The 24,851-nt window shown below is 42.6% G+C and overlaps 1 protein-coding gene across 1 annotated transcript in view; it reads left to right on the forward strand.

Annotated features, from left to right (window-relative positions):
• The window catches only part of RCN2 (reticulocalbin 2), a 150,512-nt gene that overhangs the window by 19,003 nt on the left and 106,658 nt on the right, over window positions 1-24,851 (forward strand). The window contains exons 2-3 of the mRNA XM_069240734.1: window positions 7,964-8,130; window positions 17,627-17,732. Of these exons, the coding sequence (XP_069096835.1) occupies window positions 7,964-8,130; window positions 17,627-17,732 (273 nt within the window). The remainder of the gene's footprint in view (window positions 1-7,963; window positions 8,131-17,626; window positions 17,733-24,851) is intronic.

Genomic DNA, 24,851 nt, shown 5'->3' on the forward strand with positions numbered 1-24,851 from the left:
CTTGTGGGGCCTTTTCGGGTTGAGGATGGAGTCAAGCTCAACTCCCAGTCCTACTGCCAGTTCCTGGAAGACACCTTCTTCAAGCAGTGGTACAGGAAGAAGTCTGCATCCTTCAAGAAAAACATGATTTTCATGCAGGACAATGCTCCATCACACGCGTCCAAGTACTCCACAGCGTGGCTGGCAAGAAAGGGTATAAAAGAAGGAAATCTAATGACATGGCCTCCTTGTTCACCTGATCTGAACCCCATTGAGAACCTGTGGTCCATCATCAAATGTGAGATTTACAAGGAGGGAAAACAGTACACCTCTCTGAACAGTGTCTGGGAGGGAGGCTGTGGTTGCTGCTGCACGCAATGTTGATGGTGAACAGATCAAAACACTGACAGAATCCATGGATGGCAGGCTTTTGAGTGTCCTTGCAAAGACAGGTTCCTTCTTTTATACCCTTTCTTGCCAGCCACGCTGTGGAGTACTTGGACGCGTGTGATGGAGCATTGTCCTGCATGAAAATCATGTTTTTCTTGAAGGATGCAGACTTCTTCCTGTACCACTGCTTGAAGAAGGTGTCTTCCAGGAACTGGCAGTAGGACTGGGAGTTGAGCTTGACTCCGTCCTCAACCCGAAAAGGCCCCACAAGCTCATCTTTGATGATACCAGCCCAAACCAGTACTCCACCTCCACCTTGCTGGCGTCTGAGTCGGACTGGAGCTCTCTGCCCTTTACCAATCCAGCCACGGGCCCATCCATCTGGCCCATCAAGACTCACTCTCATTTCATCAGTCCATAAAACCTTAGAAAAATCAGTCTTGAGATATTTCTTGGCCCAGTCTTGACGTTTCAGCTTGTGTGTCTTGTTCAGTGGTGGTCGTCTTTCAGCCTTTCTTACCTTGGCCATGCCGGAGTATTGCACACCTTGTGCTTTTGGGCACTCCAGTGATGTTACAGCTCTGAAATATGGCCAAACTGGTGGCAAGTGGCATTGTGGCTGCTGCACGCTTGACTTTTCTCAGTTCATGGGCAGTTATTTTGCGCCTTGGTTTTTCCACACGCTTCTTGCGACCCTGTTGACTATTTTGAATGAAACGCTTGATTGTTCGATGATCACGCTTCAGAAGCTTTGCAATTTTAAGAGTGCTGCATCCCTCTGCAAGATATCTCACTATTTTTGACTTTTCTGAGCCTGTCAAGTCCTTCTTTTGACCCATTTTGCCAAAGGAAAGGAACTTGCCTAATAATTATGCACACCTGATATAGGGTGTTGATGTCATTAGACCACACCCCTTCTCATTACAGAGATGCACATCACCTAATATGCTTAATTGGTAGTAGGCTTTCGAGCCTATACAGCTTGGAGTAAGACAACATGCATAAAGAGGATGATGTGGTCAAAATACTCATTTGCCTAATAATTCTGCACTCCCTGTATATAAATATTTCTTGTATAATTTACTGTGTAACTGAGTAATTCAGCTTCTTCCTAAAACACTCTGCTTTTAAAACCATTTTCTACCAGACGTGAATGTTTTCACTCCCGTGCTCATAATTTGTTGCATTTTAATTAGAATGCTACTGATGCAACATTTCTTTTTTTTAATTGCACCTGCTTCTCCCATCTGTTTTTTCACAGATGAAAAATCAAATCTCAATTTGCTTTCTCTGCAACATGGTAGAAAAAGTTGTGAACTACCAAAAATGTTAACTAACTCTGTCTTGTGTTTTGCTTAGATTCAGGGTACCAGACCCTGTTATCACATGTTTTTTCAAATAATGTGTTGATCATTTTGAAATAACTGTATACTGCAGAGGTCTCAACTTTATGCAGTGTAGACTCTCCTACTGTAGACCTGCCCATCCTTTCCATGTTATGCTGTAAGTAGCCGTCACTTCGAAATTCCTGTGCCCTCACTTCAAACTTCTTATGACTGTTCTGTTTACCCTTCCATGTACTGGAAGGAGATCAGGTCTAGTGGGTATGTCGCTGAAAGGGAAACCCAAAAGCATATTTAAACAATGGTATTCAGTGGTACACTATTTTCTAAACCATGGATTGCTATGATGCCTTGGAAGGTCTTCCCCATTAATATACATTACATACATATGTGGAAATTGCTTCACCTCCCCTTACCACAGTTGCCCTATGTACCAAAATGGTTGAAACTTGGAAACACACTATATATTGACATTTTTCAGTAAATAAATGGGTGTTTATGCAATCACTTCATGGAACAGAATTAAGTGTGAAAATAAGCCATTGCGAGAAATTTGTTGAATCCACAAACATTTGTGAATTTTATAGAGAAGATCTCAAAAGATATATTTTGCTAGGTGTAAACTTGTGGCCACCGATTGTGACTGGAATGAGAGACATGCATACTCCTTTCTGTAAGGTAATGTGCAGTGTATTAAAAGAATTGCCTATCAGACCCATATAAACAACCATTAGTAGTTTCACAAATAGATTAGATTCTTAAGACTATAGGATCAAGAGAAGTGAAACTAAGCCACTATTTTCTCCTTCATTAAGAGCGATTTTTGCTGCGCCAAAATATAATTGGGACAACTAATCCTGCACTATTGCCCAAAGCCACCAAAAAGGAGCAATCCTGGGCTGAATAGTTATCCTTTTTATGGCAAGCTCAGCAGTATCAGAGAAAATAATATGCCATAAAAAAGTTAAATGAGAAGTGTTTACACAAAAAAAAAAAAAACACCCCCTTGATCTGTACTGACCTCAAAGAGCTCAAATCTACCTACAAATTACAGTTACTTTATACTTCATGTCCGGTTTGGAACCGCTTACACATCCTTTACACACTTTCTTTCATGAAAGTGTTATAAATGGTACCTATTTTGTATTACAATGTACTTCTGAGGGTCAATAAAATCATTTTAAGGCTGCCTGTGGACAGGCAACCTATGGCTTATTGTTCTGACTCCCTACAAAAAGGGGATTTAAAAGGGAAAGGTGAATGGCGAAGCAGAACAAAATCCATTTAGAATTCTCCAGTGCTTTGCATTGCGTTCCATTTGATCAGTCAAAATTTAATTTGCATACAAAAAAATCTGACATTTAACATTATTCCTTGATATTTGGATTCATTCTGCTGTTATCAGTGCTTATGGAGTGTTTAATTCATAAAAAAAAAAACACTTGTATCCATCCTTTGGCTTATTGGGACATGCAACTTAGAATAATCCAGAGGATGTTTCTTTGCCTTGCATAAAAACTACTTTGGAAGACCAGTTGCATGTATTGCCCTAAGTGGTATGTGGCAACCAACAACAACATTTTTCCTGAGAGTTCTTTTTTCATGTATCGTCTTCTAGATTGCTCATGCACTGTTTGCAAGATGTATTGTCAGCTTAAGGGGGCTTAGAGCCCACCGATTGCTTACCATTGGTCAGCTTTATTGCACACTTATTTTCTTGCTTCTTATTCATTAGATTGTGTGGACTTCACTAGCTCTTTATGTGTTTGTTCTTACAATGAACCTGGATGCATTCCATTGCTCACTATTCAGTGCCACAGTTTTCTTTTTACATGTCCACAATAGTGCATGCATTTTCCAGTTGTCTCGGATCAGGTTATTTTGTTTGGTTTTGCTAAAGCAGTCTATGTCAAATGTTCTTTGTTGCTGTAATCATCACTAGAATATGTATCATATCTGTATGGAATAATGCACATCCCCCAGACCTGTGGCACTGGGAGGCTAAATATATAGAATTTCTCCAGGTAGAGGCACCTCCGGTTAAAATGAGAGGAAGAGCCACACTATAATTTTACATTGTTTGGGTCTTGGGAACCAATGGACACAACCTGAATAGGTGAAATGCACTGTGAAACTAGTGGAAGGATAAGAAAAGGGCTGTAGGAAGTAAAATGGTGAAGAGAGAGAACAGCACTAGATGTTGATGTTCGTAAAGGGAGTGAGGCTTAGAAAGGGCAAAGAGAGTATAGTGTAGAGGTTATATGTGAGTGAGGTAAGGGATGAAGAGTTGGAGAGGGGGAGAGTGATGTCATGAGACAAAGGCACAGGTGTGGTAGGGAGACTGCTTACAAGTCTTGCTCTTTCTTCTCCAGTAACCCTAACCACTTCTCTAGTCTCTGTTAAAGACAGATGAACATGAGTGGGATTAGGGAAGAGGCGAGATATAGTTGAGGAAATTTGAGCTGAGCGTATGAGGAGCAGAAAAGGAGGACAAAGTGACAGTGGGACTCAGGTGGGTGTTAGATAATTAGTAGTTGCCAGGAAAATTGCACTATTGAGTTTGAGGCTCTGACGGTCAAGATGGAGGAGTTATGAAGGAAGGAATGGGTATGGATGGTATGGATAGCTAAGGGTAGAGGTAAGGGTGAGTGAGAAATGGATAGTATGATCCATCTTTAAAGTGTGACAGCATGCAGGGCAACTTTGTTGAGATGTAGAGCTTTTGTCTAGTGAGGAACTTCATAGAACTGGACCAGGAACCAACAGGAAAATGTAGCACCAGCAGAAGTGGAAGATAATGGTCCAATCCACAGGAATCTCATGTTTAAAGCAGACAGTAATTTGAAGTCTTTGCATTGCCTCCTTGCGCTATTGTGACCCACAGGAAATTTAGGGACTGCCTGTATCATTTAGAATTGGTGTAGAAGTAACCCCCAGGAAGACAGATTCCAGAAATCAAAATGAATGAAATATTTGTAATTCAACCAGAAGCTCGACCAGTGAGGCCCTCCATGAGATGCAGCTTCCAAATCAGCCAAGAAAAACAGTATGACTTGAACACATTTTTGCAGTGTCGGCCATCCAGTTGGAATACTTTTTATATTGTCCAAAAGATATGCATGTATAGATAATAAATGTCAAACTTAAATAAATAAACAAAAAGAAATGTATGCACCTGGTAAAATTGCTTCACATAGCTGGTTTAGACCATATGATGATAATAAGGAAAGCTATAGTTTGTAGGAAGGCTATATCATATTTGTTCCTAAATATTGTATGTTCTTAAATATTGAACTTTATGAACTCATAGGAAGTTAAGGTGATAGAGAATGTTTGCTGATAAGCACACAAGGAACATGGGAAGTGGAAGGAAAAAAGGTGGTGGATAGAAAAGAGCGAATCACAGTGATTGTGGTGTCATTTGCAATTCATAATATATATTGTTCAAGACATTATTTCTACATGTTCTCAAATAAAAAAAAAAATATATATATATATATGTAAACACATCCTCTTTTATTTCAAAGCTTCTCAAACGAAGCTATGGAACATGTCCTTGTTCCATATTTTCAGAATAAATCTCTTTGCAATGTTTATTGCTTTCCATAGGCACTACTTATGAGGCTTCTTTGATAATCACAACCAAAGGTAATCATTGTTTTGAGACTGTTACTTGGATTTCCAAATTTTAGCATGATCCTCAAAGATTAGCCTCCAAAGTTGGTTTACATTTTAAAAAAAATATATTCATAGAACTTTATTTATTAGATAATTTCCAAGGCCATTACCTGCCAAAGTCCTGTTATTATCGAACAGCCCCAATCTGAAAAGATTCAGCGACATCAATTATTATTTTATTTTTTTATTTTTTTATTTTACTATATAAAGGTTAGATCAACTGAAGTTAAAATTGGCATTCAGCATCCTTGACCAGAAAGTATTGTTTTTTTTCTTTTTTTTTTTCGAGGCTGCAGTTAGATGAATGCTTTCAACTTGTGTTGCCTTGTTCGAAAGCTCCATTACTTTTGAAATGTACATGTTCTGTTGATAACTGTTCAAGCTGTAAAACCTTCTGAAATTAATAGTGCAGTACTAAACTAGTTTAACGGAAGAATGTATTCTTGACTGGCTTTTTCAGTAAGGAGGAATAAATCCCTCAGTCTCGCTCCTCTGATGGGACCTCATGGTCCCGAGTTGTTTTGCAGGTGTTAAACATTGCACAATAGCTGTAGAGTCAATGCTCACTTTTGTCGGACATGCTTCAAAATACCTTTGCTGGACCTCAAGGATCTTTGGTAGAATGTTTCTTTCCCACACAGTTTTTTTGGATGTGTAGCACATTGGCCTTGTAGTTTTCTGGTGTTCTTTCTTACTGTAAGGCCCGGTATTCTCCTAAACCCAGCAGAGCAACATTGAGGGACCACCTTCGTTTGGCATGGTTCGGGTCATCCATAGTTCCTCTTGAGTGAAATATTTCCCTTTCCACATTCTACGGATGAGCCCTGGCACATAACACAAGAAGATGCTTGCAACACTAATAACACTAATGTAGGGCCTAGCTGCAGTATCGGCGGTACCTTTCCCTAACCCCTCTTTGGGACTAATGAACACTGGGGTGCTTGAAGCTTGAGACGAATGCCCTATGTTAAAGGGACTAACAATTTTAAACTTGTGATATGGCACCTGCCGGAGTGACCTAACCAAGATACTAATCACAGAGACCCTTGGAAACCGTTGTGTATTTTAATATTTCTTTTGTTCCGTGTATGGTGACCAATGTTTGTGAGAAGACAGTGCTTGACGTAGTCAGCAACTCTACAACTCCTGGATGGCTCTTTTCTCAGAGTGCTTGATGCCAGTCTGGACCATCCAGGGGTCGCTTTCATACATTTATGAATAGATTTTGTACCCGTTTTGTCTCTTTAATCTCCTAGTGTCTCCCACAAGCATGGGCAAAGCTCTTGGACAGCTCTCTAGATCTGGGTAGCCCAATATAGGCACGCCATGGACTGATTTTCTCCGATTCTCACCTACACTTAATCTCTCATTCTCTCCAAAGAATAACTTCATCTTCACTGTTAACAAGTCAGAACTCCCAGAAACAAAGGCACATCATACTGCCTTCCCGTGCATTCTAATCTTCCCTTTCCTGTTGCTGTGGAGAACCTGGCCTACCATGCTTCCAGGAAGGCATCTTGGGAAACACAGGCTTTGTGATGCAGACTCTAGTAAGTGAAGCTCCTTCACTTCTGTGCTTCTATGCACACACGTACCTTCAGCTGCAAATAGGAGTATCCTATTTGCAGCTGAAGGTACGTGTGTGGCCTATATGGCCGTACTCAGACAGATACATATAACAGCTATTCTTATAACATGCACCCTCTACTGCTGTAAGGAAATACCTTATAAAGTGTTGTGAAATTGCCCACAAAGTTGTAAATACCCCCTTCTCAACCCTCCTTTGCTCGGCGAATTCCTACTTGTACCAGAGAAACTCCCAGAGTATAAATATATTCACTGGCTTATCTTGGCAGCATCTCGACTAATGGCAGGACATTTTGGCACAGCTTTACAGGCCATACCTTTTTAAACTTTGATCTAAGACACAACTACAAATGTTGCCTTCTCAAGAATTGTTTAGCAGCCTCTGAGGAACGAATCTGCTCCGTTCCAGGTAGACTGTTTGCTGAGGTAGGGCAGTATGAGCAAAGGTTGCAGTGCTGCTCTCAGTGTTGGAGTCAGTACTGTCTGTTTAATTTTATTTCTGGGCTATTGTTATTTCAGTGTCTAATTCCTGAAAATGGTTTCATATTTACTTGTGGATGAGATATTCTGAGATCTGCAGCTTATAGTGTTACTGCATTGACGCCCCTTTCATGGTGGTTATTTTTGAATGAAGGGGTAATATTATACCCTGTGAATACTGCTCCTAATGGTGTGGGTATTGAATAAGTGCATTATTGCTTTCCAAAATTCTTGGGCATTTTTTATATAAGGGTCTTATGTTTTATAAAAAAAATAATTAGAACATGTTCTTCGATGATCAGATTGAATGTATTTCATATTTCAATTTTGTTTTGATGGTCAAATTATCATTTTTCTTTTAACTTCTGGTTAAGGTATTTTACATTCCTGTTATCTCATCTTCATATAAACTTTTCAAATAGACCTAACATGTTAACGCTTTCTTATAAAGTCCTTTTAAATATTTGGTAAGGTGTACTTCATAGTTTTCTTTATTGCTCTTTCAGAAAGCACATCTGTGAAGACGATGTATACTTCTATGTATTTCTTCATTATGGGCATTGTACTTTGTGCTTCACACTTGCACCATTCACACTCTCCTGATAGCGAGGAGCACTATATGGATGGAGACCATAACACAAAGTATGACCGGGAAGCATTCCTGGGTGGAGAGGTAAGAGTTTTTTTTCCTCTTGTGGTTTTACTGGTCTTTAATGTGGTCATTGAATGCCTAAGAAGATATGGTTGAGGGCAAGATGCAGTGAAGCCAGAAGATCTAAAATCTAATCCAGAGGTACCGTTTCACCAAAATATATGATACTGAGTAAAATATGCATCTCTGTGTAAAATCATTGCAATATAGTTAAAAGAAAAATTAAGCAATAAAAAAAAAAAAAAAAAAAGGTTTTCTGCTGCCTTCCATGTTTTGATCTACTTATTTTGTCACACGGTAGGGGTCCATGGTCTACTCTAAAGGCGTGCTAGTAAGTGTAGTTAGTAGAAAGTACAGTTCACCCCCTACTCTACTGAAAACTATGGAAACATGTTTTTGCAATTCCTGACCCAAAAAGTGAAAAAATCCAAATTGAATAAATTTCTTCAAAAAAGTCGCAAAGTCCCACTCTGAATGGGGACTGATGTTCATTACCAGAATTAAAATAAACATTTAAACAGAAGAATGACCATCGTTTTAGGAGAATACTGCTTTGCCCATTCCCTAATTCCATGTTTAGGGTAGACTTCTTTGCACTGTGCACCAGCTCCACTTATTTTTTAAACCATCTTTATTGGCGTTTCAAGAAATATATTTAATAATCAATTTTGCTATTCATTTTTACCAAGTGTTTTTAGTGAGGTTTTGTCTTGAACAGTAGTAGAAGTATGAGCAGCCCATGCAACATACAGGTTTGCATCAAAACAGAAAGGTGACAGCAGATTAATGTAGGGCATAGGGTCATCCAAGGAGTGGGTGAATAGCATGAGCCGAGGAGCAGGTGAATAGCGTGAGAGGGGTGTTGAGGAGAGCAGTTTGGATTATGTGCCAAGACTAGAAGTAGTGGGGGCGTATTCATAAACAGAGAGAGAGAAAACCGGGAGGGGAGGGATCGGCCAAGGTTAGGACCAGGGTGCTATTAAGTAAAGTACAATGTGTGCAACTGGCAAACTGATGTGGCTGTGTCCAAGTTGTCATTAATTTAGAAGGTATCCCCTGGGGTGATGGGGTGCAGGGGAGGAAGTCAGTGAATATAATGTTCTCTGCAGTGAGTAGAGGGCAAGGAGGAATTAAAGGGACAGCATGGATGATAAGGGGTTCTACCGGTGCCGAGGCAGCAAGCTAGGGTTCGGGGGTTAGGTTCTCATCCCATTTTAATTGGAGAAATTGGTCGAAGAGGGTGTCCCATGCGGGGGGAAATGAGGCGCTTGCGAAGTTGATGGCCTTTCTCAAAGCGCAACCCCCTCTTCCCCCCCCCCCCCCCCCCAGCTCTTCCCCCAAACCCGTAGCACTCCATACCAGGTCTCAGGTGCAGGTGCCTGACTCGATCGCCAGTATAATGTGAGGGCTCGCTTGACGAGAAGGAAAGCGAGGCTGGCAAGCGTGCCCTCACTGCTATGCGCTTCCCATTCTTGAAAATGCCCAGGCTGGAGGCTTTGTAAGTATATATGTCTGGAAGTTATTTTCCTTCACAGAATGTTGTGTTGATCGTGCACCAATATGTGGAGAGGGCGGGACATGATCACAGCATGTTTTGAAGATCTGCTTACATTGTGTGGCAGCGCAGACAACCCAGATAAGCAGGAAAAAATAAGTTATTATGTTATTCAAATGTTAAATAGGCCCTGTGGAGGACCGTGAACTGGATGCCTTTGAAACAGGGACTGCGAAAGACTTGGTGTGGGTATAGGAGTGCCCTGTCCCCATTCGACGTCATGAAGTCCCCTTCGAAAGTCTGCTTTCCATTTGTCCCTGAGCGGGACCCTAATGCGCTTCTATTGGGTCCCCTGTTTGTAGAGTCTGCATAACTGAGTGTGTTACCAACCTTTTGACTTCTGTGGACCCCCACTTTATCAATACTGGAACTCGGGGGACTCCCCCCCCCCCCCCCCCCCCCCCCCCCTGCCGAATCATTATTGGAATGCGGGACCCTCCACTGAGTCATTACTCAAAGCTGGGGACCTAATCTTTTAAAATTATTACATTTTCTAAGCTGTCACGGACCCCCTGAAGAGGCTTTGCGGACCCCCAGGTGTCCCCGGACCACAAGTTGAGAACCACGGCTATAGGCCAAAGGTGTTCAATGTGTGTCGTAAATGGTGATCTATCAGGTATTGACCCCTGGCGAGGGCAAATTCATTTATTAGTTGGTCAACAGAGAGGAGGTGGGCATCTACATAAAGGTCACCAATGATAGATAGGGAGTAAGCGAGAAAAGGCACTGAGTCTGCTGAGGAATGAAACATGGGGATGTGGAAGGCTGTGGAGAGGAAATGCTGGAGGGACGTGGTGGGTATGACAAGTTACTCTCCTGAACACCTGCAAGCGATTGTGCCCTATAGTGACTGCGGAGTCAGAGGAGCTGTCCCAGTCAGGAGGAATTTCTGGAGTACTGAAGGAAGAAGGGGACCCAAGCCTGCACCTGTTTCGACTAAACTGCGTTATGTAAGCCACAGGGAGACCCATTGGAGCTGTGCTGCTAAATAGTAGGCCTCAAACTAGGGCGCACCAAGACCACCCCTGTCCACCTGTAACTGCAGTTTATGCAGTCCCGTGCGACGATGTTTAGTGTCCCAAATAAGATCTCAGAGCTTCGTGTCAAGGTTGTAAAAATAATTGTGGGGAGTGAGGGGCAGATAGGTTGGCAAAGTAATAAAGAATGTGGTGGATCATTTTGGATATGGCTATTTTGCTAGTTGTGGCCAGGGGGAGAACTTTCTAAAATTGTACCTGTGCTTTCAGGGCTGTAAAGGGCATCTTGAGTTTGTCCTTAAAAAATGTCGGTATGAGAATAGTAAAGGTGTACTCTGAGGTATTGGAGTGTCACTTCCCAAGTCTATTAACAGTCCTCCCATTCGCATCTCGACGGGGGGCAGGGTATCGCTCAGGGGAAATGCACACAATGTCACTCACAAGACAGTGATGTGCGCAAACGATTGCATTGTGGAATAGATGGGGGTGAGATCTGTGTGGCTATTGCAGCTGTAAAGGAGTTGGTCATCTGCGTGAAGGGAAACTGCATTGGTCAGGCCATCTAGAAGTATTTCCCCAGGCCGCTCACTCTTGTCGGAGTCTAGGGGCAGGGTGGATCCATTGCTAGAACACAATCAGTAAGGGAGAGAGAGGGAAGCCCTGTCTGGTGCCCCTTTTTACATGCAATGGTTAGGAGATTAGCTAGCCCAGACAAACTTTGGAGCAGGTGTCAGTGCAGAGCAGTTGGGTGTAGACTTGGAGACGTTCACTTATACTTATGGTGGACAACACCTGGAAGAGTTAGTCCCATTCCAGTGTATCAAATGCCTTTTCCACATCAAGAATGAGGCAAGCTGCATAGGGAAACCAATGAGGAGCTTGATCCATCAGATGAAACAGACAACGTATATTGTGTGAGATGCTTCGCTCAGGCACAAAGCCATTTAGGTCACTGTACTAAGGTCCGCAGGAGCTCTGCGTAATGCTCAGCCAGGATTTTCCCCAGGATCTTATAATCACAGCCTAATATGGCAGTAGGTCAGTGAGCTGCTAGGAGGGCATGCTTTCTGTCGGGCTTCAATATTAATATTAAAAGTAACTGACACAGAGATGATGGCACTCTCTTAAATTGTAGAGCCTCTCCATACAGCTCGTCTAGCTGAGGGACTAGAAGTGAACTAAAAGTGTTGTAGTGTTCAACTAGTAGGGTGAGGGTTTTATTCCTAGATTGGGTACGAATGGCATGTTTAATCTTGGGGATGGTGAGGGGCTCATCAAGGTCTTCCCTGCTCATAACCGTAACACACGGAAAAGGAATCCTTGATAGGAACGAACTGACCTCCTCTGCAGGCGGACAAGGGGTAGCTGCCTAGATATTGGAGTAGGTGAAGAAGGCATCAAGGATGTCATTTTGAGTGTAGAGGCTGGCACCAGTGGGTGAGGTAATCTCAAGGATTGACCTGGAGTGGTAATCCTGGTGGACCAGCTATTCGAGGAGTCAGCCGTATTTGTCCTCCTCTCTGTGTGGCCTTAGCTTATAGGTTCTAAAATTGAAACAGCACAGTTGCTCCAGGATGGTCACATAATGGGTTTTGGCCTCCGTGAGTGCAACTCTCCTGGAGCTGTCCAGAGCCACTGCTTTGTCTAGTCTGTTGTTCTGATTTGGCTATCTCCCGTTCGAGTGTGCTCATGGAGGAAGAGAGGGGCCCCAGGATTTGTATAACCGCAAGCCTGACAGTTTATGTTGAGGAGGGGTGCCCTCTCCTCGCCCCTTGCTGCCGATGCATATGCTGGTGTCCTCTGGGGTGGTGAGGATTGGCAGCCCGCCCGCCGTTGTTTCAATAAGCCATTGGGTGAGTCCACTACAGCCGCCTATGTCTGTGACATGGCTCGACTGTGCCTGCTTTTGTCTGCAGATGGCGGCTCCACTCCACTCCTGCCCTTCTTATTGGGATATGTGTAGAGAGTGATGGATGGTTGTACAAGAGTCAGCAGTCTTGTCTGGAGCCCCCATTGTTGTGTGGCTGACCGTCTCAGTGCTAGGCCAAGTAGAGTAGGCCATGCCAGGGAGCGCCATGAGTCAAGGATACCATGGGGCATCCGATGTCTACTGATGCCTGTCCTCACTCCAGTGGCTGCTGAGCAGGACTGTTGCCTGTAAGTCTGCAAGGGGGCCACCCTCCGTAAGGCCACGTGGTCCTAGGACCTATAAATGCGAGGCAGGCGCTAGGCCTCGACTGTCAGGCTAGCCGCCGCCACATTCAGTCTGCGACAGCCACCCCTGAATTCAGCAGGCCGGCGCTCCAAGGTCTGTGCTCCTCTTTCACCAGACAGCAGCTGGGTGAGAGGTGATAGTGGTCCCCGGGGAAAGATTTGGAGGATAAATGTGGCCAATGATGTAGAGCTCTAGGGGAGAGCGACCGCCATGTTGGCAAGCCAAGCCACCAATCAATTTTGCAATGATAATAAATATTTAAATGTACAGTAATGTATTTGAATTATCAATATTGACAGTTGTCATATGCGATTGTTTCGCTACTCATAGTTACAGTGAACAGCATAGGGTTCTTAGAAGATAGAGTTATATATAATTTCAATTTGTATTCAAAGTTGCAGAAGTTCCAGACCAGTCCTTCATGGAAGATAAGCTCATCTTTATTGAGCACTTGCAATACCCCCAAAATTACTTGTGTAAAACAGTCTTTTGTCGACAATTGCCTCCTTAACAGTCAGCACGTGGTAAGGAGGAAATTGTCAACAAATAAAGAAGAACTTATCTTCCATTCAGGACTGGTCTGGAACTGCTGCAACTTCGAATACGCATAATAAATACTTGTTGGGTCCAAGTTTGAGTGCTGTTGTTGATTTTGGTATTTGTATGCCATGTAGCCTGTTGAATACATGTTCATACTTTAGGGTAGTAAGGCATAAGGTCATTCAGCCCCATCATTCGATCAGCATCTATAGTGATTATACCACAAAATATAAAACTTTACTCATATTACTGTTGGACACAGATAGGAAGTGCAGTTAATTTACCATTACTACACGTTTTTGTTATTTAAAATTTCAATTTGCGATAAAACAACATGCTGAATAGCCGTAAACTTTGGGTGTAAACCATTAATCGAGCAGGCTGGGGAAGGGGGGCAGATAGCATATTTGTTTGTGCTATGGAAGAGGAGCAGACTAGGTTTCATTATATGGTGTTCGCAGTGGTGCATTGATTATAATGACCTTTTTAGTTAAAGAAAGAAAAAGGGGATCCGTTTTAAAAAGTGGCATGGATATAGCAGGGTTGCAGTGACTGGGCGAGTGCTTCCTAGTTGTTTTGAGACCTGCAGTGTGCAGGCCTTCATGCAGGCTAGGTTCAGGGAGAACAATAAGCTTGCATGTCTCTATTAAACGCCACGTCATTCCAGTAGACAGCTAGCAGACATTTTCTCTGGCTTCTGGTTTCCTCTCTGTGCAAAGCTTTACTCTCTGCCTCAACCTACTTTAAGTTGGTATGTTAGGTGCCCATATCCCTCCACTTAATTGTTACACTCTTTAAGCAAGGAAGATTTAGGAAGTGAGCACCTTTTTGTTCTTACGCCATCTATTAGACCCACAACAAAGACCTCCCAGTATTTCATATTGACTAGGCAAATGCGTTCATAAGTTAATTTGAGAGGGTGGGCAGTGGCTGGGAAGCAGGGGCAGCTTCTGCTGCATGGTCACACTGTGAAGATGACGTAGCCATATCTGGATATGTCCACCAAGAAAACCAGTATCTTAGGCAGGCAGCTCTGGGTAGGAGAGTTCTCCCTCTTAGTCATCAGATGGCATGTTGCCATAATTGGTGTAGTAGTTGCAAACTGTATTCGCCCCTATCCCTTTCAGGGTTTGCAGGTATTCTAAGGGGATTATGAGAACCCTAGTAACAATGGGGGACGTGTGGGGTTGTGACATTACCCCAAGTCAGTAAGGCCTGGGCACTGGAGCATGGGGTGGCAGAAATCAGCAGCAAATTGGCAATGATTGCGATTGTTGTCAGAAGAACAAAGTAAGCAAAGGCTCTTTCAGTCAGCAAGTCACTTGCAGCCAGAGTACAACACTAATAGTCAGTAAGGTCACCATTACTCAGCAGCACTTGTACATAGAGGGCACCCCCAGTCATAGAATATGTGTACTCATGGCACTTTCATTGAGGAGTAAGAGGACAATGAGAGCCCCTGAGTCAGCAGTGTACATGCAGTGAGGGCATCTCCATTTAGAGAATATGCGCATTGATGGTACCTCCAGTTAGCAGTAAATGGGCAGCCACAGAACCACAAGTCCGCAGGATATGTGCACTAATGGCACCAGTGAACAAGACATGACTACAAGTCAGAAGAATATGGGCATGAGAACACCTAAAGCCGTAATGCACAGCTGGTGAGGCTGCCTCGAATGCTGCATGGTCCTTAGGACACAGATAATGAGATCTCTGGTCAACGGGTCATGGACAGCGAGAGCACCCTGAGTCAAAAAGATATAACTATTATGAAACCTCTAGACAGCAGCACATCTTTAGTCAGAAATGCACAGGCGGTGAAGGTACACCCAGTGCCACTGGATCCCTAGGATGCAGAAATAGACGTCTCCAGGTAGCAACACATAGGCGGGTGGTGGTCTTTTCTGTGAGCAGTGCAAATCTAATCAGACAACGTTCTTTTGCTAGAACATGGGTGGTAAGGATATGTCAAGGTGGCATGACCAATTATTGATGGAAAGGCTATTGCAGTGCTTAGGACGTCAGCAGGGCACAGATAATGGTGCTCTGAATAATTGCATAGTCTGACCTGTTGCCCCCATAATATCATAGTCGTCAGAAACAGGCACGTACTTGTCAGAAACAGGCACGTACTTGTCAGAAACAGGCACGTACTTGTCAGAAACAGGCACGTAGTAGTTTCTTGTTTGTTCTTAGAGTCACACAACATGTTCTGGAGACATTGGGTGAATGTTGGCCTTATTGAGTTACAGCACCCTTAGAGGATGTCATCGTGTTTGTCTCTGCTCGAGACAGCTCCTGATCACTCGAAGAGAGCCTTAATGCCACTGCTGCACATCTGCCACAAGGTGTGCTCTTTCGTCAGCTGCCTGCTTTCTAGAGTGGCCTGCTTGCTAATGCTTATTCATTTGTTTATTTTGGTTTCTGTGATGTTGTCCATTGTTGGTCTGAAGGCATACAACTAAAATGTTTCTATCCAATTCTCCTATCCTCAGCCCATTTCCAAACCTCATCTGGCGCTGTACAAAAATTAATCACATGCTTTTTTCTACCATCCTGACTTTCACAGGGTATATCAGACCACTTTTAAGGCCTAGTTGTCGTAGTGGTTTTTTAACAGTCAGAAAATTACTGCAAAGTTGCAGCACTGTATGCTTATAGTTTGGAAAAATGTGAGTTTTTTTTCTCACTTCGGTCTCCCATTGGCCATGTCTTTTGGCCATCTGCAAGACAATATCTCACTGTCAAAATTTAAAAGTTTCATCACAATCTAGCTGGAAGGCATACCAGGTCTTGATGGATTGTGCTTGTACCCGATTTATAAATTCCATAGTGAGTGAAATGCTTCCTGGAATTACTGTTTCTGTCAGCCCTAGTTCCAAAAATAAATCAATTTAGGAGCCTATAATGTTCTTGTGTACCCCTGCTATACATATGTTATTCCTCCTTAAGCGCCCCTTGATATCTTCTGCTCTGTTGTGCAATATGCATCCAGCTTCAGAGATATCTTTAATTCTCTTTTGCATGTCTGACATTGGCAGATGCAGAGTGGCCAACAAAGATTCTGTTTCCTCAACCTTGTCTGCCAGTTTTTCATAGGCATCTCTCAACAGACTCACATCTATTTAAATTGAATCAAGTTTTGTTTCTAAAGCCATTCTTATCCAAAATGGTTTGTATTATCTGCTCAAATGTATCCTCGTATACGTGTTGCAGGACATTGGACTACAGTGAATGGGCACGATTGGGTTCCACCTTTCCCTTTTGTGAAGTGTTTAATCCTTTCACAGATTTCTGCTTTCCAGGATAAGGCAGTTGTGCAGACTTTACATTTAAAACTGTCAGAGCTGCAGTATGCAATGGCAGGGGTGCTACTTTAGTGAGGTAGCACTACCTCTACAGCCTCACCAGGTGCACCACAGGTCCACTGACCAGTAGCAGCACAGTCGGCTCCTCAACCTCTCTCGCGATACTCTGTAGGCCAAGGGCCAGTGTACAACTCAGTAGCCTTCCCAGTGCCATGTGGAGCATGAACATGCCCAGTGGGAAACATCGATAGAGCATATTATTTTAAGTTAAAATGGTATTGGAGAGGTATAATCAGCCTTGCACAAAGATAATTTTACAATGCTGTCCCCAACTCACAAGGTCAATTTCTCTAGGGATGCAGCACTGCCCAACACTAACTGTTGTTCCTCTCCTATCCAAGAAAAACACGGGGATTACTGAAGGAGGGGGGGGGGGGGGAGTAGGGATGGTTGTTGACCATTCTCCTCTTAGAACACAGCTCATATCTCTAGGCCACAGCGCGCCTCCAAACTGGACAAGCGCAGTGCTCATACATAGTCTGCCAGCGTAATTTTGGTTGCTAACCGTTGCTTCCATAGAGGTCCAATCCGAAAACATCCAACATCCATCAGTGTGCATCTGGGGACTTCATCTAGTCATTCACCTCCACTGCCATTGCTGGTGCACAAACAGGCCAATTATCATAGCATAAATTATTTGGCCGGCTGGCGGCAGGGGGAGCCTTTCCATTAAATTTCTGCTCCATTCTGTGGCTCCAAATGTATTCTCAGTCTGTACTTTTGTGTTCAATGATATAAAAAGTAATGTGGTACAGCACTCCCTTTAGTTTAATTGTCAGAAATTTGTATTTTGAGCATGTGTATTGCTTTGAAAATGTGAGTTTTTGCAATGTTACAACATTTATATGTTACTTTTCAAAAGGAAGATGCAGAGGAATTCACAAAACTTAATCCAGATGAACAGATAAGAAGACTTAAAGGTGTCATCAAAAAAATCGACTTAGATGGAGATGGATTTCTGACTGAAGGTATGATTCTAATGTTCATATATTGTAATTAATAGCGAAGTGCACTGTATTGTTTTGAGGATAATGGCAGGCTTGGGAACTGTCTACGGCTAGTCAGCTCTGCGGTAACACAGTTTCATTGCAGATGCACTCCTTCAAATACTGACATATTTTCAGGTTCTGGTGGAAGGAAAACCCTGAAGGTTACAAGTGGCCAGTAGTACAATGTATAGTCCCTAAAGTGCAAATAGAAATCGGAGGTCTCCAATGACTTTTCTTGTGCCCCTGAAGCAGGCAGTGGATACCGGGCAGCATTCCATCTAGGCACTATTGTTTATCACTGATGTCCAAGGGTCTCAGCACTCATCCACTCCAATTGGATAGCCAGGTTACTCCAGTCTATAGGCATTTCAGTCTCAGGGTCATCCAGGGAACAGACGAGACTTTATCCAGGAGGTGGAAATGGTTAGAAACTCTGATTCAGTGTATAACACTTGACCGCATCAGTGTCCAGGCTGTGCTGTACCTTAGAAAACAAAAAGATAATATGGGGTTCGTAAATCAAACAATTGAACCGAAGATGTACACAAAAAACAGAAGGTGCTATACATTTTGAAGCCAAGATTCAACCCCTGGCTTGGACAAACTGGTGTGTTTTTTGTCTTGTAAATTTCAAGCATATTCCTCAAAAATAATAAGCGCTGGCAAACCCAATAGGTCTTGCCTATGCAAGAGCTATTGGCTTTGCCAATGTGGTTTAGCCATGTAGTACACCAACATGGCTGCTGTTCAGCATGGCTAAAAGGTAGTGGCCTGGAGACGGCCTGGAGTGTCGTAGAGTAGAATGGCGAAATGTGGAGTAGAGCGTGTTTGAGTGGAGTGGCAGAGAGTATTGTGCATTGGAGTGGCATTATGTGGAGTTGAGTAGAATGGCATATACTGAAGTGCTGTATACTGTACTGGTGTAGAGTGGACTGGCTTAGAGTGTTACAGAGTATAGTGGTGTAGAGTGCAGTGGCATTACATTCAGTGGCATTAAATTCAGTGGTGTACAATGCAGCGTCGCAGAGTAGAGTGGCACAGATTAGAATAGATTAGAGTGACATAGAGAGCGATGGCGAAGAGTAGAGTGGCATAGATTGCAGTGGTGTAGAATGGTGCAGAATAAAGTATAGTGCCATTCAGTGAAGTGGCTAGGGTGCAGTAGAGAAGAGTGGTGTAAAGAGCAGTGGAATATTCTGCAGTGATGACGAGGAGGGTGGTACACCTTCCCAAAGCTATGCAGAGGGCTTTGATGCCAACAAGGAGGACCTTTTGAAATAGGTTGCTTGAACTATTGGCAAGTTTCAGTTCAGTGGAAATTACTCCTGCTGTTAGCTCTAAGGGGTTTGTTGGGGAGGAATTATCTTTGTAGGTCGATGTTTGTATATTTTGTTTGTATGCATCATTGTTTTGTTTTCTGGTTGTGTTTTTTATGTTTAATACCTTAAGTGGCTAACGTAACTTGGCCTTGCCTTGAAGTTCACACTTTGCAGATCATAAACAGATAAGCCATACCAGTTCAGTGTCATACTATTGAGCCCGTAGTCTGCCCCTAGAACCTTCTACAAGTGCTTAGCAGGATTAGATACTCCTTTCAGGAATAAATACTGTTTCTTTATCGATACTTGGATTGCTAACCACTAAGCTAAATTACCTTTGCTGAGCTGTGTGTAAAATGTCAAAAATGACCACAGAATTACCCAAAAGATTTCATTTCCAGGAGTCATACAAGACTCTGAAATGCTTTGGAGGAGAGAGTTTATTCATCCTTCAGGTAAAACATCTCTTCAGTGATTTGCTTCAGACAGCAGGAACAATGCAGTCAATAGGTAACACCATGGTTTCTTGAATCCGGAAGATGCCAAGCTCAACAGAAGATTGTTCCACAAATACCTTGATGATCAGTGTCATCAAAGCTATGACTGGAAAGGCATCATTATAATCGCACAAAATCCAAGAATCCTTAAGGTGGAGGAAACAGCATACAATTGAAGTGAAACAAGAAAACCTATGTGGCATTTCAATAGTAATTAACAGAACATAAAGAAAATTTCTACCTATGTATCTCTCCATTTCAGTTTGTCTAAGTTTCAAATGACCCGTACTCCAAGTGTAGAAAGGAACTACATTTTATTTATCTAAATATCCGTCTTAAAAATTGGTTGTCTGGTGCTTTTTCTTTACAGTGGAAGAGTGCCAATGTTTCATCCTCCTTTGAGGGCTTTGTCAAATTATAAAACCACACCTTCTGTTCATTACTTTTAAAAAGCCTACTCACCAAGTTAGTGAAGAGTTGGGGTGTTTGTAGTTAAGTTAATATGAAGAACAATCATTAGCTACAATGTCTTCAAAATAAGGCTTTTTCAGGTATCAAGCTTAAAATTAATTTCTGCATCTCAGGCCAATGAAGCTTATTGGGGCAAAACTACCAGACAGTGATCTTGGTCTCCGGAGAGGAATGTATTCTGATCCACTTTCACTTGAAGTGAAGTCAGTGGCTCCCTATAGTACTTCTGCCTGTAGCCAAATCTGCCGGCAAACATTAATCATTTTCTATAGCAATATTCTTTAACACACCTAGCGTCATAGATTCCTATGAATATTATGTCTCCTTTCTAGAGGTAGATAATTTCAAGCACAAATTCCAAATCCAACGGTTCCTACTAAATTAAAAAAGTGTTGAACAAATCGAGCAGGGACTTTTAAATAAGCTGTGAAGATTCCTAAGATGATTTATAGAGGCATAAAAGTGCTAGTGCATTTAAAGCTAATGATACATATTGTCAATCCACTTAGCTACAGATGACCAAAACCTAGCTTTCCACCCCTTACCCTGGTACAGAATCATTTCCCTCTTGTGGACTGCCAAGAATTGAGACCTCCATTCCATTAAAGCGGGTGGAAATGGGTTTAACCAGCCGGAGGCAATACACAATCGTGCAACAGCCATAGCGACAAATAACAAACGTGCGTCGTTTCCCAAAGGGCCGCTACTCTCCATATTTCCCTTAACACCTAATAGCATCATTACAGGAGAAATCTGAAACTGTTCACCTATGATTGAGCGCATAAAATTCTCGATCTCACAGATGAGTGTTTAATGCAAAGTATGAAACGAACATATGCACAATCTCCGCCTGCTCGGCTCAGCACCCAATGCACTTTTCATCAGGTCTCTTGTCCCATTTCTATAGCCTAGATGGGGTGTAGTACAGATTGAATAATGTTTTAAAGAGCAGACTCCTAACCCAGTCATTAGGAGAACCTTAACCCCCAATGTCTGGTGACTCCTGAAGCAAAAATGTCTCTGCACTGAGCTATTTGCTGTTCATCATCCGAAATCGTTTTAATCCGCAAGTTTAACAAAAACTCCGATCGTAGCCCTCTTTAGACTAGCCTCTATAGAAAGGGATTTGGCTGAACGAAAACTGACTCTTGACCAATGCACATACAAAATCTTTTATCTGTAGAAATGTGAAAAAGTCCCCAACTGACACCATAAATCTCCCGAAGTTCGGAAAAAGAGTACAACTGCTCTTCCTCATAAAGATCCCCTATTACCGTTGTGCCCTTCCATGCCCACCTCCTACCGATTCCATCATGAAATATGGATGGAAGGGCCAGAGGGCTCCACAGAGGTGTTAAACCATTGAATCTAGTAGTAGTTATTGCCCTTGCAATCCCTCACCATACACTGAATGCTCCTTTTTATAGTCTTGAATTTAGTCTTCTTATAATAACTAGGTACTTCAAGAAACAGACCTTGGCATCTGTCCCTAACATTAACTCGTAAATTGGGGGCGCTTTAGCAGTGTTTAATCCATCTGTGCTACCAGTAATAAGAATCGCCATAAGTTGAAGCATGCAAGACCAGTGGTAGAATGTGAGGTTGCCCCATCCCCCTCGATCTTTGAGGATGACCATGACTTTGCCACCCTTCTGGCCTTTTTACATTCCCACAGAAAGCTAAAACATACTCTTTCGAGTCTGGCCAGCCAGAGCCTATTAATCTCCAACGGAACAACCCTAAACAGATATAGCACTTTTGGTAATATTGACATTACACCTCCCCGCCAATGAAAGGTGCAAATGGTTGATCCTCGTAAGTTCCCACCTAATGTTACTTAACAGTGGTGCTAGATCTGCTTCAAATAAGTGGTCCATTTCAATAATTCTAATGCCAAGGTGTACACTGCCTTTTCCACCACGCGCTGTTCCAGAAACCCCATTCCTTTAGAACAAACTAACTGTGTCTTCTCCTTATTAAGCTTGTTCCCGGAAAACATCCCATAGTGCTTGCTGTAACTACCACTATATCATATGCAAATACTTCATATTTTACCTGCTATACTACTGCAGGCCTTATCAGTTTTAATGTTAAAAAGGGTCAATATAAGTGCAAACAATAAGGGTGAGCAAGCACAACCCTGCCTAGTACCCCTAGTAATCACTATAGGATCAGATTCCACCCCCATTATTCGCACACATGCTGTAGGAAGTTGATACAGCTCTCTGACTAATTTAATGAATCCTGGGCCAAAGCCTTTTTGGCACTGAGTAACACTAAGCTTGTGACTTCTGTGATATTAAACAAGGAAATTACCCTTCTAACATGATCCATTGTGCCGCATCCAGGGATAAAGCCATGTTTTTGTCACGGTGAGATGAAGGTGAAGATAACTCTGCCTAACCTTTTTGCCAACACTTTTGCGTAGACTTTAGCATCAGCGTTTATTAATGAGATGAGCCTGTAGGACCCAGGGGTAAGAGGAGACGTGCATTGTTTCTTAAATAGAACAATATTAGTTGCTTTCCATGAGGGAGGGATTACCCCCGACGCCTCCTTTGAAAACACAGAAAGTAGGTCTTTAGAAAGTATGCTATAAAATACTTTAAAGAACTCCAAAGGGAGACTGTCCGGTCCTGTAGCTTTACCTGTCACCAATGAATTGATTGCCCCCACTATTTCATCAGAAGAAGGAGGCAGTTCCAATTCTGTATGAACCCCTCCACTCCGTCTTTAACTTCATTTGAGGCACCCAATATGGCCTCATATCCGTTCACAGGAGAATTAATATCTTCAGTATACAAATTCTCATGTTACTCTCTAAAGACCCTAAAGCTGTCTGCATAGCGGACAATTTTACATCCCTTAGTGTCAAGAATGGCATCTATATCTCTTTGTGTCTGCTCTTGTCAAATGCGTAGCACCAGATACCGACCAGTGCTCTTTTCATATTCATAGCATTCCAATCAATGATTATGAAATTTCAGAGAAACCTCTTTTCTAAAACATTTATTGATCTTAGCCGTCAGAGCAGCAATTTTCCGATTTCCCTATAAGCTGTCTAGCTTTGCGATAATTAGCTTGAACTGGCACTCCTCCAGTAAAGAAAACTCTATATATAGTGCCTGGATCTCAACCCGCCTCTGTTTTTGTTGAGACAAACTGAAGCCTAAAGTGTCACCCTTGATGCAAGTTTTTAGCGGAGCCCACAAAATATCAGATAGAGTGACCCTGTTGAAGCCAAGAAATTCATTGATCCACTTGCACAAATGATCTATATAATTTTGAGCCAACAGTAGCTGCTTATTGAACTACTACCCCTCCACGGGGTTTCTCAAGCCCAACACACAACATTTCCAAAAGCAGCAGGTTATTGTCTGATAATACTCTAGGGCAGTGGTCTCCAAACTTTTTCATGCCGCACCCCCCCCCCCCCCCAGTTGAAAAATAAAAATCATTGGGCCCCCCTCAGAATTTTTCACAAATATTTTCATAAAGATGCCAATGTTAAAATATGTCTAGATGTATTTAAACATTGCAGTTAAGGACTGTTACCTTTTTAAAAATGCAATGTTTGCTTAAAACAAAACACTGTTATCTGTGTAATGCTTCTTTTGGCCAGAGCCTGACGTGGTTTCCTGCCAGAGTAAGATTCGGAGCAGGGCAGAACCCTCTTAAGTCTAAATTAACATTAAAATCTCCACAAAGAAATATGGGGGTAGGCCAAGAGGCGAGCTCAATATTCAAATAATCAAAAACTACTTCCTCATCTAGTTTTAATCCATAGACCGTGCAAAAGGTGAACCTCCCTTCCTCCACACCATAATCAGTCATAATCCATCTGCCAAGTTTATCAGCTGCACATCATGTCGCGGAACGCCTAGCTTTATTAGTCAGGACTGCAACTCCCCCTAGAGGCCTTGGATTGACACACGCAGCCAAAAAGAGGTAGCCCAAGATCTGCAAAATATCACTTCTTACCCCATGGGATATGGGTCTCCTGTACACACATGCACAACGTCAGGTCTCGTTAACCTCAAATCAAGTGCCATCCTGTTCCTCTTGCCTCTATCATTGAGACTGCAGATATTAATCGTACAAACGTGCAATCTCTGTTCGATCATTCCCCAGCTAAGTTAAGGTTGCCACAGAAAAGCCACGCACCGCCGCCCTGGTAACATACCACCCATTTAAACTCATAATATAAGATATATACGGAGAAAAACCTGAAAAGATACTCGCAGTGAAACATTTGAATATGACCATATTTGTCTGCCATAAAGTACTCTGGTGTCCTCCCCCTCTGTTTACTCACAAACCCAGCTCACCAGTCACTCCCTCCCTTCTACCCTCCCCCCCGCAGCTGAACCCCCTCCCCCTCACCAGGTACTGAAGACAATTAGTCCATCCAGGTCTGTAGATGGTGATGTACCTTCCTCTTAGGCCTGTCCCCTGCAAAGACAAAAGAGAAAAAAAGAAAAGCTTCCAAACTCAGCTCAACCCTTCTGCCATCCTTCCCCAATAATAAATAATCTATAGGCTGTGCCCTCTTAAAAGGGGGTCATGAACAGCACCAGAAGAATAATCATGAATTCCCTCTGTATACTATACAGACCAACCACGACTAACCTAGCTCAACCCAAGATCCAAACTTTCCAGCATTTCTTTTGCTTTAATTTCAGAAGTAAAGAAGAAAGGCCTATACCTTATAACCACTTAATTTAGCTGGGTTCATGAAATACACAGGGGCCCCCTTGTTCTGGAATGGTTGCATCAGCTGTCTCAAACACCACCTCTATTCCACAATGGCA

Source organism: Pleurodeles waltl, chromosome 6 (genome assembly GCF_031143425.1).
Source record: "Pleurodeles waltl isolate 20211129_DDA chromosome 6, aPleWal1.hap1.20221129, whole genome shotgun sequence".
NCBI classification, from domain to species: Eukaryota; Metazoa; Chordata; class Amphibia; order Caudata; family Salamandridae; genus Pleurodeles; species Pleurodeles waltl.